The sequence below is a fragment of the Vombatus ursinus genome, unplaced genomic scaffold, assembly GCF_900497805.2.
Source record: "Vombatus ursinus unplaced genomic scaffold, bare-nosed wombat genome assembly UNPS02009132.1, whole genome shotgun sequence".
NCBI lineage: Eukaryota > Metazoa > Chordata > Mammalia > Diprotodontia > Vombatidae > Vombatus > Vombatus ursinus.
Genome location: NW_020948910.1, coordinates 14098954 through 14117178, shown reverse-complemented (window position 1 = coordinate 14117178; position 18225 = coordinate 14098954). Strand labels below are relative to the sequence as shown.

The 18225-nt window shown below is 34.6% G+C and overlaps 1 protein-coding gene across 6 annotated transcripts in view; it reads right to left on the bottom strand.

The window, feature by feature from the left end:
• The window catches only part of AHI1 (Abelson helper integration site 1), a 250985-nt gene that overhangs the window by 218577 nt on the left and 14183 nt on the right, over window positions 1-18225 (bottom strand). For all 6 annotated transcript variants that reach the window (XM_027850706.1, XM_027850707.1, XM_027850708.1 and 3 more), the window contains exons 3-8: window positions 17963-18087; window positions 11667-12265; window positions 8871-9061; window positions 6091-6310; window positions 5097-5289; window positions 363-458 (exon numbers count right to left, since the gene is read on the bottom strand). In XM_027850706.1, coding sequence (XP_027706507.1) covers window positions 363-458; window positions 5097-5289; window positions 6091-6310; window positions 8871-9061; window positions 11667-12265; window positions 17963-18087 — 1424 coding nt within the window. The remainder of the gene's footprint in view (window positions 1-362; window positions 459-5096; window positions 5290-6090; window positions 6311-8870; window positions 9062-11666; window positions 12266-17962; window positions 18088-18225) is intronic.

Genomic DNA, 18225 nt, shown 5'->3' with positions numbered 1-18225 from the left:
AGGGAGGGGAGAGAGGGGAGGGAGGGAGGGGAGAGAGGGGAGGGAGACAGAGAGGGGAGACAGAGAGGGGAGAGAAGGGGGAGAGAGGGGAGAGAGGGGAGAGAGAGAGGGGAAAGAGAGAGGGGACAGAGAGAGGGGAGAGAGGGGAGTGAGGAGAGGGAGAGAGAGAGAGAGAGGGAGAGAGAGAGAGGGAGAGAGAGAGAGAGAGAGAGAGAGAGAGAGAGAGAGAGAGAGCTGGGCCTGGTGTCAGGAAGAACTGAATTCAAATTTAGCCTCAGCCACTTTCCTGCTGTGTGATCCTGGTAGACAGCTTCATGGAATATAAAGGAAAATCTTCAATGTTTAGAACATTTAAAAATTACCTTGAGAAATGCCCATGCAATTTTGCGAAAACCCCTTTCCTGGACTTGAACCTCAGAGTTGGCCTTGGCTTCATCCATGCTTAAGAAATCAAGAATCTGTAAATATTTAGTTCAAAAACACATTAATTCTTATTGAGTCATGATTGATCTAAATGTTAATATTTTCTAAGCTGAAAGAAAAATCCTAATGCTGTTGTATTTAAAAAATATATATCAGATACCAACTTTAAATGACATCTGAATAGTTTCAATTTAGCAAAAACATATTATGTTACTTGCATTGCACCTCAGTCAATCTAATAACAACTTAATTATTAACATGACTTTCTGCATCCCTCATTTTCTTTTTGTGAAGCTTTTCTTTAATTCCCCATGTATAAAAAGGCAATCTAAGTAATCAGCATGACTCTACCAAGTAAAAGTCATTTACCTCTAAGTATGTATTGGGGCTGATAAACCAAAACTTGCTAATCAGCTTCTGAACGCACACACGTGCGTGCACACACACTCATATGTGAAGGATATTACAATCATCATTTATTTTTGTTGGAGGGGAGAAAACTAAATGTAATGATTATCAGAAGTCATTTCAGTTAGACAACAGTAAGGCTATATGAACAAAGATATACGAAATCTTGAGTGGATCTGACAAAATGTACAATCCTTGAGGTAAGCGCTCTTACACTTTTATTTTTATCCATAGCATAGTGCCTGGAACATAGTAAGTACTTAATAAATGCTTGTTGATTGATTGCTAGTAGAGAAGAGTCAACTTACGGGGTTTGATAGTCTTAAAGAAATTTTTGTTGTTGGTCAGTCATTTCAGTTGTGTCTGACTCTGTGAACCAAGCTGGGATTTTCTTGGCAGAGATACTGTACTGGTTTGCCATTTCCTTATCCAGATCATTTTACAGATGAGGAAACTGAAGCAAACAGGGTTAAGTCACTTCCCCAGGGTTACAGAGTTAATATGTGTCTGAGAACAGATTTGAATTCAGGAAAATTTGTCTCCCTAACTCTAGGCCCTGCACTCTATCTACTGCACCACCTACCTGCCCTTTCTAGAAATAGAAATAACTGTCCCTTCCAGTCTTATGACTTGATTTTTACCTTTGTGTGCCCAAGGTTTAATGAAGGAGAAAGAAGAAATCACTATTGTATCAGTGAGAGAAAAACATAAAACTGAGAATAATGGCTAAGTGAGGAAAGCAACAGCTGGAAAGCACTAGCTGGACAGATAACTCAACAACAAACATTTCCCCTTCCTCAGAAACTATGCCAAATAGACTATTACTTTTTTAAAAGATGATAATCTACCAAAAAATCTCCACTAATAAAAAATAAACAGCAATTAAAATCTAAATCTGCAATTTCATCTTCAAGAATTTCAGTGCAAACAATTTGACTGGACAAGATGATACGAGGAGATACACTTTAACAAAAGTGAGTGTAAAATAAGTAGAATTTTTGATCATCTTTATAAAGCTATATAAAAAAGTTTCATAGTTTGGCTTGCTAAGTCTTCTCACCACTGCATCGAGAAATTTGTTCTACAACAGTTGAGTTTTTCATTTTTCTAAAATCAGACAAACCAGTTAAAATATCTTTTATTACTATGCTCTGAGATACATATAAATATTTTTCATTTGAGTCAAGAAAAGCCATGAATCTGATACAAACAACTTATACTTGAACATTAACTCCATTTAAAAAATAAAGGCAAGCACTTTAAATTTTGCAAACTGTCAGAGTACACAAAACAGATAAACTTAAGGCTTAAAAAAGTGAATTAAAATAAAACTATTTTCCTGAATAAAAAATAAAACAAGTATCCTCTGAACTCAATGAAAATGTTATATAATTGACTCTTAAAAACTACTATCTTCTGTTTGACTAAATAAAAATTTCTGTTCCAATAAGCTTTATTATTTTTTTAAAATCCTGAATTGTTTTTCTCTGCAATTGTGGATATTTTATCTGCTAATCTGCATAGAGTAGAGCCCATTTGAAAAATGGGTCAGTTTTCAAATCTAGACAGTTTTATAGATATAAATCTAAGAATTAGACCTGGAATCAAAATGTAACCCTTATCGATGTAAAACTGACATGCAATTATAATTATTTGTAGTACAACTATAAACCTCCATAAATCCTCTTTTCTAAAGTTAAAATGAATTAAAAATAGAATAACCTAACATATTCAATGGAAAACTAATTATTACCTTAATACAAAAATCACAAATCTTTTATTATATTTATATTTGACTTCCATAAATCCTAAAATAAAGTGATTATAGAATGCCAATATAACAGTAGACTAAAAGCTCCTTGAGGGGAAAGACTGTTTTTTCTTTCTGTCTGTCTTTCTAATTCCAACACCAAGCATAGTCTTACACACAGAAAGACAGACATAGGAACTAGGCCTGTGGCATGGGGAAGTTTCAGATGAGAAAACTCCTATGAATGTAAGTCAACACCTTCTTTGCAGCTCAGAGCCTTAGAGAGTCACTTAAAGGACAAGAGCTTAACTGACTTATCCAGTCACACAGTCAGTAAGTGTCAGAGATAACACCTGAAAATCAGTCTTCTCTCCAAGACAAGCATCCTCTCCACTACACAATACAGTTACTTTCCTTATACATAGTGGACATTTAATAACATTGCACTGAATTGAGATGAGTATTGAGAGACTAATACAAGTTCTAGCCCAAGAAAATAAAAAAAATAAATAAATAAATCACTTAGGCCATAAAATGATCCATTTGCTCTGGCAAATCTCTAGGACAGAGACCAATGCTATTTGGCACATATATACACCAAATGGTGTTGGGCATGTCACGACTCTCAGGGTTTCAGTTTCTCATCTATAAAATATGGTGTTGGAATAGATAGCCCTTTCAACTCTAACTCTATATGTCTATGAAAGGATACAGCTCTAGATTTGGAATCAGAAAGACATGTTCAAATGTTGTGGCTAATATAAGTTGTATGATGCGAGATCCTCTGAGCCTCAGTTTCCTTATCTGTAACATGGGCCACATATAGCTACTGTGAGACTCAAATGAGATAATGTAAGTAAAGCAATTTGTAAACCTGAAAGCACTACACAACTGTTGGCTATTAATAGTATTATAATAAACCTTTACTTTCTGATCACCTTTAGAAAGAAGACTATACTATCTGTAAAATTAAGGGGTTGGATTAGTGGTCTCTGAGGACCCTTTCAACTCTAGATCGATGAACCTATCATCTTTCTGTCAGGGTTGAGCTGTGGGCTCTCAGGGATGCTGCCTTGCTGGGCAGGGGATATTCCCAATTATCCTGACTTGCTAGCCACAGACCATGTGGGTCAGCTGGTTAAATGTTTAAAAGAAAGAGTCTTCTACTGTCATTGTCAGCCTCAAAAGTATGCTATAGGCTATTAAGAGGATTGTGTGGAAATGTAAATGGCTCTAAACAAACAGGTATGTCATTGAGCAAGTCAATTGACTCCCTTACTTTAAGTTTCCTCATAAGAAAAATGAGGGGGTTAAACTCAATGAATCTCTTAGATACACTTCTAATTCTGGGAGGAGGAGGCAAGGAGAAAAAGTTCCCCACACACGGAAGGTGATGGAAGCTGGAGCATCATCTGTGAGGATGAGACTAGTCTAAATGGATCATAGAATGCAGGGAGAGGTGCAAGGTGTAGAAGCTAGGAGGCAAATTTGGACTTAATATAGGGAAAAATTTTCTAATAATTAAGACTGTCTGAAAATGGGATAGGTCACTTCCTGAAAAGTAGTGAATTCTCTATTACTACATTCACTATCATCTATGCACAGAATAGATGGCTACATGTCAGGAATGATGCCAAAGTGACCTGGAGTATATAATCTCTAAGGTCCCTTTCAATTCTATGATTCTATATTAAACATGAACCATTAACTGACATCAGGTCAGTTTCCTCTTCTCCCCTGAACACATAATGCTCTCATCTCACCCCCACCAAAAAAATCCCCCACCAAAGAATATCCTCCTGTTCTCTAAATCCTACCTATCCACTTAGGTCCATCTCAAAAACCACCTTCCCCCCTTGGAGCTTTTCCCACTTGCTTCAATTTATAGTGATTTCAACCATCTTCGAACTCCTTGTACACCTATAGCCTAAGCATATCACCTAACAGTTCATGACTGTCTTGGAATTACTGATCTTGAATTAATCTGTGTATATATCATTTGCGTCATCAGACTGTAAATTCCCTCATGACAAGAACCATATTACAATTCTCAGAATCTCAGAATTAGATGGAGTCTCAGACATACTTTAGTTCATCCCATAAGAATCCCTTCTATTGTATATAAGACAAGTGGTTTTCAGCCTTTGCCTGAAAACCTTCAATGAGTAGGAAAAATCTACCTTCCAGGTAGCCTGTTCCACTCTTGGAGAGTTCTAATTGTTAGAAAGTTTTGCTTGACATGAAGTCTAAATTTCTCATTCTGAAATTTCCAACCATGTCTTACACTTCTTGTATTCTACAACCACCATTCCTCACCCAAAAATACCTAATAAAGTGTTGAATAAGTAGATGTACAATAAGTTGTTGTTGATAAATTGATTTCAGAGATGTCGTTGACAAAATCTTAAACTATTGTGTTGTACATTTAAGGTGGGAAATTACTATATATTAAATACAATTTATCGGTAATAAAGCATTATCAAAACAAAATGAAAATCTATGATATTTAACATACCTCAAAAAACAGAATTACCCTAGGGCTTTCTTCAGATTCTTGGAGGAAATAACTAAATCGTTCATTAAATACAATTTGTTCTTCCCACTCTGGAAGTCTTGACTTAAAATGTTTGAAATCATAAGGCTGAGTCATAATAGGAAGGACATTCTCTACTCTCTCTTGTTCATAAAAAGATGAAACAGCTCGGTTGCTATATTAAAAAAAGAAAACATCATACAAAATATTACAAGTGGGCAAAGGAAGGAAGGAAAAAAAGAAAGGAGGGAGGGAACAAGGAAGGAAGGAACAAGGAAGGAAAAATAGAAAGAAGGAAGAAGGGACAGTTATGTAAAGCAGGTCACAATGATGTCAAGAAGTAAGAAGTCATAATGATATCAAGGTAAGAACTATTTTGGTTCCCAATAATAAAAGCTAAAAAGTAACTCCTCTAGAGTTACATGGGAGAAAATGTTAAAACCAAAAACATAAGAACTGAGTTCTCCTGACCACTAGGATTGAAACTTCTTCTTTCTTAGATTTTGGTAAAGTATACTACCTAAAATAGAATATTAGATGGTAAACTCTTTGAAGGTAGGGTCTCTGTCTTATTTATCACATTTTCCCCAAAGTACCTAACTCAGAAACTCGCATATAATAGGACATCAATAAATATTTGTTTAATAAATGAACTGATTAATTAATGGTATGGTGGTCTTATATGCTAATCTTTAACACACTTGTTTTCTTTTTCCACATCTTTTTTTTGAAAAGAGTAATCTTTGGGGGTTTCTTTTTAAAATTCTTCCAAATATTCAGGCAATTTTATTTTTTGGTGTTGCCATTTACATTTAAAGTTTGGAAAGCAGCTTGCAATTTTAAGAGTAATATCCAAGATTAAACAAGCCAAATGATACATTAACATAAGACCTAAGCTATGCCTCTAACACTGTGAACTTTTAAGAGGTAATCATTTTCAACCCTAATGGGTGGACAATTGGGAAAATATAATTACCTATGCTCTTTCTTGACATACAGCCCAGTATTCTGATCAATTACATGGATTTTTACCATTGGGTGAGAAATCATAAAATCTGTTCGAAGTCGATCAGTTCGATGGACATAAACTCCCAAAATAAGGGTATCTTCAAACCCACTATTGGTCTGACTTGAAACTTCTGGGCTTGTTACTTCTTGGACATTATCAATACCACTTTCTTCACTGTCTTCGGAAACTATAAGAAAGGGGAAAACACAGTTACAATCAACTGTCAAAATATCTGAGGTTCACTACGGGTCCTAAGGCCCCTGCTTCTCTGACTGAGGACATAACACACACAAGGCTACAGGTACTAAGCTATGTTTCAAGACCCCAAATTATGAGATTGCTCCAGTATTTCTGATAATTGAGCCTTTTTGGACAAGGTCCAAAAAACGAGACTATGTTACTTTGAATTCTGAAATACAGCAGGTTCTAATATAAAAACTTAATGTATAAACACTATCAAATACTCTCTGTACATTTTAATATATATCTACATGTCTTCATATACATTGACATTTAATTTTGGGTTTTTTTTGCTATATCTTAACAATACCCTAAGTGGGCTTATGAAATTATTTTAAAAGTATGCTAATTGGTAGAAATTAAAAATGTCACAATATCAGCAATTTTTCAGTTATCCCCACTAAGTGGAATCTATCCCATAGGTAAATACAAATTCCCTTTTCCAATTCTGTTACCCCAGGTAAAGCAAAGAAAAAATTGAATAGCATGTACAAGTTGACACAACTAGTGTAATATTATAATATTCTTATATAAAAGTAGGGATGAGGAAATCGTTTTTCTATCAAGAAACACTGGGGGAAAGAAAAGGAAACTATATTAAAAAGGAACTTATGCTTTATTTTCTTAGAAAAGCATAAAATATTTAAATCTCCTATATTAAAAATGGAGAAAAAACCCCACAATTTTATTAGGTACTTCAGCATGGGGCTGTATAAAAAGTATTGGATTTTGAATCAGAACATTTGGGTTTAAATCCAAACTCTGCCACTAGCTGCCCATGTGAACTGAGGCAGGCTATCTATAAAATGAGGGAGCTAGATCCCATGGTCTAAAATTTTCCAGAGGAATTAATCAGAAGAAATGTAGGAAACTAAAGAATGAAATTCTGAAAACACAATTAGAAATTATTTTGAGGAAAAGTAAAAAGGAAGGTTTTTAAAGAGACTAGAAAAAGGCAGACATCAACTGAACTCCATCAGCTACTCATCAACCACCTTAGATTTTTCAAAGACTTGAGAGGACTTTGAGATCTTACAGACCTATCTGAATATGTGAGCAGCAAGACACGTTCCTGAATTCTCAGTAAAACTTTTGTTAAGCCCAAGATATGAAACCACCACAGTGAATGAAGATTCCAGGGTGAAGCTATTTAGTCTGGCCTTGTATTTGAGTTGTAAATCAGGACAAACTGTTTCTCCAGTCAAAACAGATAAACTCTGAAGTTTTCCTCTCTATAGTACATGGAAAGGGCTCAAATTAAAAAAAAAAATGTTCTCTCTAGCAAGAGACTAGTGACACCTGGGGAGCTACAGTACACAGGATGGTCAGAGGAAGCAATGATGGCAAAAGACAAACCACACCACCTACTGGGAACTGCAGAGAACAATAGGAACTACATATTGAATTAGGATAGACAACTTGCATGACTATAAGTAACTGAGGTTACAAAGATTCTTGGGGAAGGTTTGTTCATTCTTCACAAATTAATTGAGAGAAATATAATCATAAAGATTAAGCTTAGTCCCAAGGAAAAGATGAAAAGATGCACCTTCCTCACTCCTTTGCAGAGTTGAGGGATTATGTATGGAATACTGCATATACTATCAGATCTGTCTGATGTGTTTACTTGCTGACCTGCTTTTTTCCCCTCTTTATTTTATTCTTTGTTGCAGGGGAAGGAATGCAGGTGTAATGGAAGTGATGTATAAACAGAATATATTAATTTTTTTTCCAGAGACTCAAGTGTCAGGGAGAAGCTGGAAATCATGAAAAGAACTTGACAATTTCCCAAAGTAGGAAGCAATCCATTCACAGAGGACAAGTCGAGCTGGAATTTCCTCTTAAAGGTGAAGACCTCTAAAGCTTGTCAATGATATTTTCTTGCTTGCATTAAACTCAGAATACTGTAGAGACCAGTGCATAAGATCAACATTCACATTAAACAGTTTGCTCTAACTAACCAAGTGGATAAAGAAAGCCCATTGTTTGGACTATATTATGCAGATGAATAGGACAACCTATAAAGCTTGACTGTCAGGATGTATACGTACATGTGTGCCAACAAAGAAATAGGCAGATAGACAGACAGATAATCGTGGACTTATTATACAAATGATAATGAGCCGGGACCAGAACAGAACAAAGGGAGGAGAGTGGGCCAGAATGCCTTGGAGAAATTTGAAAGGCTGTACTAAATACAAAACACATCAGTCACAGGCTTTGAGTTGAGAGGAGTCTTAAGAGGCCATCTAATTCAGCTCCCCCTCATTTAATAAAATGAAACTCAAAACCAAGAGGATCCAAACTGAAGTCCTTCGACTCCAAATCTAGTGATCTTTCCATTGAACAACTAATCTATATGTACATTTAAAATTTATATTTTAGTGACTTGTTTTTTTTAAGACAAGAGATTCTGGGAAAGAAATATATATGTGTGTATGTGTATATATGTATATATATACACATACACACACACATATATTTCTAATTGAATATAGATCACAAACCTGCTTTAGTTTTCTTTTTCGTCTTTCTTGTTTTAGCTTTTGGCCATTCCACATTTTCCTCGACAGTTTGATCTTCTGCCTTTATTTCATTCCTCTGATTAAAATCTGAAGTTAGCACATCATCAGATGATTTCTTCTTTTTGATATTTTCTTCACCTACATTATGCTGCAGCTCAGAAATGGATGCCACACTGAAAAGTAACCATACATGCTGTCAAATAATATACAATCAAATAATTTGTTATGCATGGCTTAGGGAAGGATAAACCTCAAATCATATTTTTTGCTTTTGGAATATCTTTACATTTTGGTGCAATGGAAGCTTTGGCAAGTCCTACCTAGTTGGAAAATCTTCAAGTATGGGACTGATGATGTCTATCATGAGATCACCACCCTAGCTGAGTTTGGAAAGACTCATATTCAGGTTGGCCACAAGGCAATAAATTTTTCAAACATAGCAATCCTCAATAATTGCATACTGATTTGTAGAAAGGTTGTGACCATTGTTGGTGGGTGGAGTACTATACTGACAAAATCACAGATCTTTGCGGTATTAAATATAAGCTATTTATATTTTTAATTCTATATAGTACTTCAGTTTAGAGGCAACTAGCAAATATAATAATTATTTTATTATATGCTGATTAAAGTTTAGTCTTATCTGAGTCAACTCATTCATGTAATCAAAATGCCCAATGTAAAAGTATAGAGACCTTTTTTGTCTATCTCAAACTGTAATGTTTGAACTACGGATTAATCTTAATTATGAGTTTCTGAACTATATGATCAATAATACATACAGTAATATGGTTACAGCATATATAACCATATACTTACATAGTGCTAATGATATATAATAAACATTAATTTAAAAATTAAAAGTATCATTTTAATAAAAATAATTTTAAAATAAAAGCTTAAATCTATCACTGATTACTTTTGCTAAGTAGAATAAACATAGGAGGAAAATAACTGATTTCTTTTAAAGTTTCACAAAGTAGGACTCAAAAAGTTCCAAAAGTCTATGTGAAATGAGATAGAATTTAAAATTAATATTTGATTATAAATTTAAGGAGCTAAAGATGCTTCTAAAGAATCTTATGATTAGTGAAAAATCTTTTCAAAATAATCAGCTTTACAGAAGCAGAGACAAAAATAAAGGTGAAAAAGGGCAGCTAGGTGGCGCAGTGGATAGAGGATTTAGGAGGACCTGAGTTCAAATACGGCCTCAGACACAACACTTACTAGCTGTGTGACCCTGGGCAAGTCACTTAACCCCATTGCCTAGCCAAAAAATAAAATAAAATAAAATAAAATAAAGGTGAAGTTCCTTCTCAAGCTATTAGCTTACAAAATAAGTCTAAATTAGAGATCACATCATTTTCCTTTCATTCAAAATAATCAGATTATATAGGTTACAAGTTTATGCTTCTACTTCAAGAATCTTTCATGTTTCCAGGCTGGGAACTTTCTTCCACCTATACAGATCACAATTCCTTAATTTGGTAAACAAGTAAGTTGTTATGGCTGAAAAAATTCAAAACCCAGACTTGTGATGAGTCTCTCTAAATTCTAAGCTGGTGCTTGGGCAACAAAAAATATGACATTGTTGAGCTGTACTCAAAACCTTTCCAGTTTATATGGCCTACTGAATTCATATATAGTGACACAGACTTCAAGAACCTGACATTATGAACCCAAGGATACCTGCATGCTACAATGGATGGGTTAGCTCAGCTACATTATGAGAGTTTCTGGGTTGCATTTTCTTTGGAAAAAAAAAAAAAAGATTTCTGCTACAAGCAAGAAGAAGGGAACCTAACAGCATAAAGAATATTTCTACCACAGGAGTGAGGGCCATCGCCTGAACTCTGGTAAAGAGAAACAAGGCAACACTTAAAAGTGCTCTAAACCCTCCCCTCAATCCACTTAGCAGTATTTAGGGGGCCCAACACATGACTAGAAGGAAATATGGTAGCTCAAAGAACATTTCTCTTTCTCTGGAACTTTGGAGAGAACTTGCCCTAAATTCAAAAAAGGTTGTGTACATAATATGAAAGTTTTTTAAGTCAGCTGTTCCTAAGTCATAGACTGTATAAACTTTACCTAGGAACAAAAGGGGAATGTACACAAGTAGATATGATAAACAGAATCCATGTCCTCCTCTATTATTTGTTCTATACCACAAACTAAAATATAAAAATTGATATAATAGCTTAAACTAGAAATAACATTTTTAAGTTCTTCTATGATCAATAAAAAACATCCTCTATATGAACTTTTTAGAAATTTAAGAACTGATATATCATCACACAAAAATCAAAGCAAACAGGAAAGGCCAGTCAAAATGGGTTTACTGTGAGATACAGCAGGTCCCTGCCTCAATTAAAAGAAAAGTAGGATTATTTTGATAACCGAGGGTAGGCTTACTAGTGTCATTAGGAGAAAACAGAAATTCAATAGTTAAAAGTATAGTACAGGTTCTATTCTACAAATGTTGATAAATGCTATAAAAGCATGCTTGGTCAGCTTTTAATAATATCATGTCATGTACTGGACAAAGTTGTACAGTATATGGAAATTATCTTACAGAAAAATCCAGAAAGCAAGGGAGTTGTTACAGAGAAGATGCTCATTATATCTTTTAAAAATAATATTGATACTGTGCTGACATCATTTCCAAATAAATATGTAAAATATTTTCACATATTAAATAACATCTAGCTTGGCAGACAGCTGTAAAATTCAAGGAATTCTACAAAATGAAATCAATACAATTTACCAGTGGTAAAGTACCTTGTTTCTGTTTCAGGCAAAACTGGACCTTTTTTCTTTTTCTTATTTTTTCCCACTTCATTGTTCAATATTTCTTCATGGTTTTGATTATCAGAGACTAAATGAGACATCTGCTCTTTAAGTTTCATTCTTATTTTCTTTCTAATTGCATTAGCCGCTTCTTCAGCTACCTGGAGTTCATACGCTTGTATTAGCTGTTCTTCCTCATCTAATTCAGTTGTGTCTCTCACTTCATCTGTGGCAGTTTTTATCTTTTCACTCTTTTGATGAGATACACCTGATGGCAATTTATTTTTTGTTTTTCTTGGAGAATGATAAATCTTCCTTTCAAAACTCCCTGGTTCTACTTTCTCTGTATTTTCTTCTTTGTTGGACTGTTCTTGTAACACTGATTTCTTTTTCTTCTTATTTGGCTTTACTTGTTGGTTTTCTTCTACAGTAAAATCATCATTGCTTATTTTTTCAGCTATTGACCTTCTGTCCTTTGGTTTGTTTTTAGTGAATCGTGGACTCTTCTCTGGATTACAAGTGCTGCTGATAATTGCCTCATCATTTCTACTTTCTTTGGTAAGATCATGATTACTCCGCAAGGTGTCAAGCTAGAAACAGAATACATATAAATTTCTTTTAAAATGTGTTTGAATATTACTTTTTCATTTCTTAGATACAATTAAAACTAAATGACACTCTTTACATTACAACAGGTTACTCAACATACAGAAATAAACTCAGCAGTAGAGTATTCAATAAACCCAAAGATCCAGCTACCAAGGTAAGGATTAATTAACCTTAACAAAACTATCCTTATTAACTAAAACTCTGGGGAAAACTAGAAAGCAGTCTGGCAGAGATCAAGTTTAGATGAATACATCATACCATATACCAAAATTAGCTCCAAATGAGCAGACTCAGCTATAAAAGGTCACATCATAAACAAAATAGAGGCACAAGGGAGAAACTACCTTCCAGAACTATGGATATGGGAAGAGTTCATAATTAAATAAGAGATAGAAAAGATCTATTGTTTGTTCATTTTATCTTTCATTTTATCTAAGAAGATAAAATAGACAAGTTTGGTTACACAAAATTAAAAAGGTTTTGCACTAACAATACCAACACATCTAAAATTAGAGGTAAAACAGTTAACTGGAGAAAAAAAAATCATTGCAGCAAGCTTCTATGATAAAGGTCTTATTTCCAAAGTCCATAAAGAATAGTTTCATATTTATAGGAATAACATACATTCCCAAATTGTTATGTGGTCAAATATAAAGAGCTTAGATTTATCGACTGATGCAGTTTATGCAACAGGGTGGTACAAACTGTGCAATATATCACTGCAGAACACAAAAATTTAGCATCTATGAGACACATCAAAAGACATAAGTAGTTAGAATTACACACCAGAAGTCTTCACCTCTATAAAATAAGACAAGCTGCCATATAAAACACTGACTCACAACATTTTGAGGTCTACATTTTAATAACTGCCACCATACCTTATACACTTAATTTCCAAATTCCATGAAATGAAATGCTTTCAAAATATAGATGCCAAGTAGCAGATAATAAAAACACAGGGGAAAAGAACAAGGTACATGCCATACCTCTCATTCTGTCTGCTACTGGGGTTGTCCCATGGATGCTTTCATAAGACAACAGAAGAGAAGCTTACTCTTATTTATTTATAAAAGCAGATATTTCTATTCCTTCCATTTATATATGAACCCAACAAAAAAGATGAGAATGAGGTAACAGTGATAATGATAATAATAACAGATATGAAATGTGACATTTTTAGGGAAATAATTTAAAGCCTATTATAATTTGGTCTAGCCTTAAATTCATTATCACTCACATTAAAGAGAATTGAGTTGGGGTTCCAAATTATAGGAGCTGAACCAAACAAATTAATTACTTTATATACATGGGTAGCATCAGTTACATGGCTTCTCTGAAAAACACATTATATTTTTCATCTCATTTCTCTAGTGATATATAAAAATAATTTGGATTCAATAAGTTTAAAATTCTTATCATACACCAAGAAAAGCTGGAGATTAAAAAGATTGAGCTTTCAAATTTATCCAACGGACAAAGGCAATACTTAGAAATATCTTGGCCTTTGCCATGTGAGCCACATCTAGCATAAAGCTATCAAGGAGAAAACTATGGCTGTATATATTATGAGACTTATTGGCATACTGAAATAAAAGCTCATTGGTACGTACACATTTAAAGTAACTGACAGCTAAGTAATGCCTATTTCAACACACAGTTTCAAAACTGTAAAATGAACCGCAATAGATTTGCAAGAAACCTTACAAAAGTCCATTCATTATTAACAAAACAAAAGACCCATCACACTAAGAATGATTAACACTTCCTTGTCAAAAATGATAAAGGGAATTGATTATCATGTGTTTTAATAATTGCAATCTTTAAAAGGCCAAAAAAATTACAGAAGAATTTTTGGAATAAACAGATATCACTTCCCTGGGTAATAGTTAAAGTTGAGAACAAGCATAAGCCATGGGTTTTGTCAAATATAACCCAAAGTAGTTTATTCTAGATAAAGTCTATGAGACAACCAAGAGCCAAGAGTGAAATCCAGACTCTTTATGGGTGACATTTGCATAAACTCAGTTAACAATATCTCAGTAAAGAAGCAAATAAATGGTTGAATCAACAAAATTTATTTATGGAACCAAGAGATTTATGATGTTAATTAAGGACCAGACCACCACCAGAAATTACAGAAATACAGTGATTCTTAAGGAGCATGGAATTAGTGATGGATGCACATTATGCAAGGAAACAATGCAAACTGCCCAACACAACACTGTAAACTGTAAAAAATCAAGTACCTACCAAGCTATGACCCAGGAGCTAGAATTCATTTCAGAACTCTCTGTGACCCCATTTGGATTTTGTTTTTTTTTGTTTTTTTTTTGGCAAAGACACTGGAGTGGTTTTGCCATTTCCTTCTCCAGCTCATTTTACAGACAAGGAACTAAGGCAAACAGGGTTAAGTGAATTGCTCAAGGTTACATAGGTAGTAAGTATCTGAGGCTGGACTTGAACTCAGAAAGATGAGTTCCCAGTTCCTAGTTCCCAATCCCGTGCTCTATCCACTCTGCCACCTAGCTGCCCAAATATTACAATACATGAATCAAAATAACCTGGAGAATTCAACCAAAAGCCTATACAGGAACTGTACCATTATCAAAGGTCTTGTTGTCCACAACTATCTGGAAAAAAAACAAAACACTGATCTATAAAAACTTAAGGATAATATTTTAAATACATGTTACTATTCCAAATATTCACAATCTCCAAGCTGAATGGAATAAAGAGCTTTCAAAATGTAGAGCTCAAGCAGAAGGGATCAAAATCACATGGGAATAGGTTAAGGAATATATCATATGCATCATCATCCTGTCTGCTACAGGAGTTGAATGAATGAAAAATTACTTATTAACCACTTACTATGTGAAAAGAAATATGCTAAGTGCTGGAGATAAAACTAAAAAAGGCAGTCCCTGACCTAAAGGAGCTAAAATTCTAATAGGGAGACAAAATATGAAAAGGAAATTCCAGTTGTGCCAGGATGCCTTTAGCAAGGCTACAAAAGAAGACTTAACATTCTAATACTTTTATTCAACTACAAGTATCAGTCCTTTTAGCCATATGCACAATAGTCTCTAAAACATAAAAGAACAGTGAGGACAGGAACTCTATCCAAGATTGTTCCTATCTGAAATCCACTTAAAAATAAGAATTAAATAAGAACAGTTATTATTATTATCAACATCATTCTCATCACCATCCTCATCTTCATCTTAACCTCCCAAAAGCTAAACCAATCATACAAAATGGGGGGAGGGAAAAGAGGGAAAATGAAGGACAACAGCACTGTAAGAAAATATCATCCAGGATAATGTACAGCATGGATTTTGTGTACAATAAGACCAGTACATTATCTGAATTGAGAATGCAGAAGAAAAGCTCACATACCAAAGCTCTTACTTAACTACAAAAACCGTTATCTTTTCTCCATCTCTGCAACAGTTCATAGAACTCTGAATATAAAGGAATAAGCAGAAAATCAACTTGTTCCAGGTCCATTTCTAGCGAAGTCTCATCAAAAAACATGGAAACAAGATAACAATAATAATTTGAACAGCTAAGATTCATACAATGCATTAACAATGGCAAAGTGCCTTAAATATATTATCTCATTTGATCTTCACAATAACCCTGTACTATAGGTAATATTATGACAATTTTCCAGGCCAGGAAACTAAAGTTAAGCAAAGTTAAATGACTTATCCAGGGTCACAGAGATGAAGCCAAATTTGAACCCGCATCTGACTCCAAATCTAGCACTCTACATACTTCATCTCACACTCAACATGTGCCAAGAGTAGTTTATAACTTTTCTTCTGAAAGCTGCTCCTCCATTTCTGCATATAATGCCACTATCCCCCAGTCTGGTATGTTGATAAGTTTGGAGTTATCTTTAATTCCTTCTTCCCTCTCACCATCCCATGTCCAATGAGTTCCCAGGTTCTAGGAAGTTCATCCTTCAAATCCATTTTCTCTTCTTTATTTCATTAGCAACTCATAGGATAAAACAAGACCTCATCACGTCCACCTGGACTACTGGCATAGAGTCTTTTCAGGTCTTTCCACTCCCTCTGTTCCAATCAGTTCTTCATACCGAATGACGTTTTTTTTTTTTTTAATGAAGAGATTTCTGGGAATAGATGTAACCCCTCCCTTCGAAACCATTTAGCAATTTGCTACTGCAAATTTGCGAGCAGCAAATTGTTACTGCTTTACTGAGTAAAGCACAAACACCTTTTTCTGGCATTAAAGGCACTCCTCAATCTGGTGCCATTCCCCATTCTAGCTCTGGAACCGTAATCAAATCAGTATAGTGCCTAATAGGAAAGTGTGTGTCAATCTATTCTCCTATGGCTTCATTCACCATCCCTGTGACTTTCCAAACCAAAATATGGATCCAGTTCTTTGCAAGTAGGGAACATCTCTCTTTTGTACTTGTATCAGTAGAGCTTAGCACAGTGCTTTGCACATAGTAATTGCTTAATAAATGCTTTTCATTCATTTATATAGTTCAATCAAGCTGAGTAGCTCTCTGTCCTGGAGCAGCTCTCTGAGTAGCTCACTGCCTTCTCACAATTCAGTATTTTTTTTTTTTTGGCTTAGAGATTCTAGGAACACTGTCTCTCTGCATCCTTTCACTGGATGAATTCTTATCCACCTTTGAAAATTCAACCCAAGTTGCTCTGTTTCTTCAAAAAACCCTTTGATTATCACTCTAGTTGATAATATTCTCCTTCCTCAGATCTAACAAAGCATTTTTTTCTTTTACTACAAGGTGTATTTACCAGGCAATATTGTGTACTACAGCTATTTTTGTTGAGATGTTATCCTCCTATTAGACTTTAACCTGCTTAGGGCAGGGATCGTGTTTTATCTAAATGTTGTATTTCATTTAATGCCTACTATAAGCAGACCTAATGTTTATGGTTGTTTTATTATAAGGAGTTTATTTTCTCTCTCTTCTTTTTGTTTATCTTTTAGCCTACAACTTCTGTTCATTTGAAATTGTTCCATATAGTGTTGCTAAGAACATGTTACATGCTTTCACTTCAACCACATTCTTTCAAATCACCTTCCAGGGCTAATTCAAAAGATACTATACTTTTTCTAAAGCAGAGGTTACAGTTTTTAAGACTGAATAATACAAAGACAACATGGTATAGTAGATAGAGAGCCTGCCTCAGAGTAAGGAAGACCAGAGTTCAGACCTGTCTACTGACACAAACCAATTACGAGACCCTGAGCAGGTCACTCAGTTTCACAGTGACAAACAGATGTCTTAAGACTATAAGTTGCAGAGTAGGTGCTGAGAGAGGGGGTGGGGAAGAGACAGACAGAGACAGAAATAACATAGTCCTCCAATACAATGCCAATAGCCAAAAGACTAAACCAAGGAAGTTTGGGAGTATATTTATAAAACTATGAAGTTGATAGCAAGGAAAATTACCACGGCTTTTCACAATTCACCCCCAGGTCCCATAGCAACTGAGATGATTCAACCACATGTGGGACTGAGAGTGGCAACTCTTATCTGTCATGTTGCAGATCTTTGGTTATGACACATTTGTATCATAATAAACTTTCAAAATTCTTACAGATGCAAAGTAAAAGTCATTTTTTTAAAAAATGCAGTCATTTAGCTCATCATTAATAAGATGTACACTCACCAAAATGTTTTCTTCAGAATTAATAACCTTCTTCTTGGATTTCTTTTTATCAGCTACTAAATCAGCATGACTTTTAAAGAGTTCTTCAAAACGGACTTTGGTTTTTGCCTTTGCTTCACTCTCAACTAGAAAAGATTATAAAGGTTATTGTCAGCTAACCAAATACCTTCCAATAACATCTGACTATATTGTTATGCTAAATATAAAACTAAATACTCTGATGGCAAAATATTTTACTATATATGTATAGATATATATACACA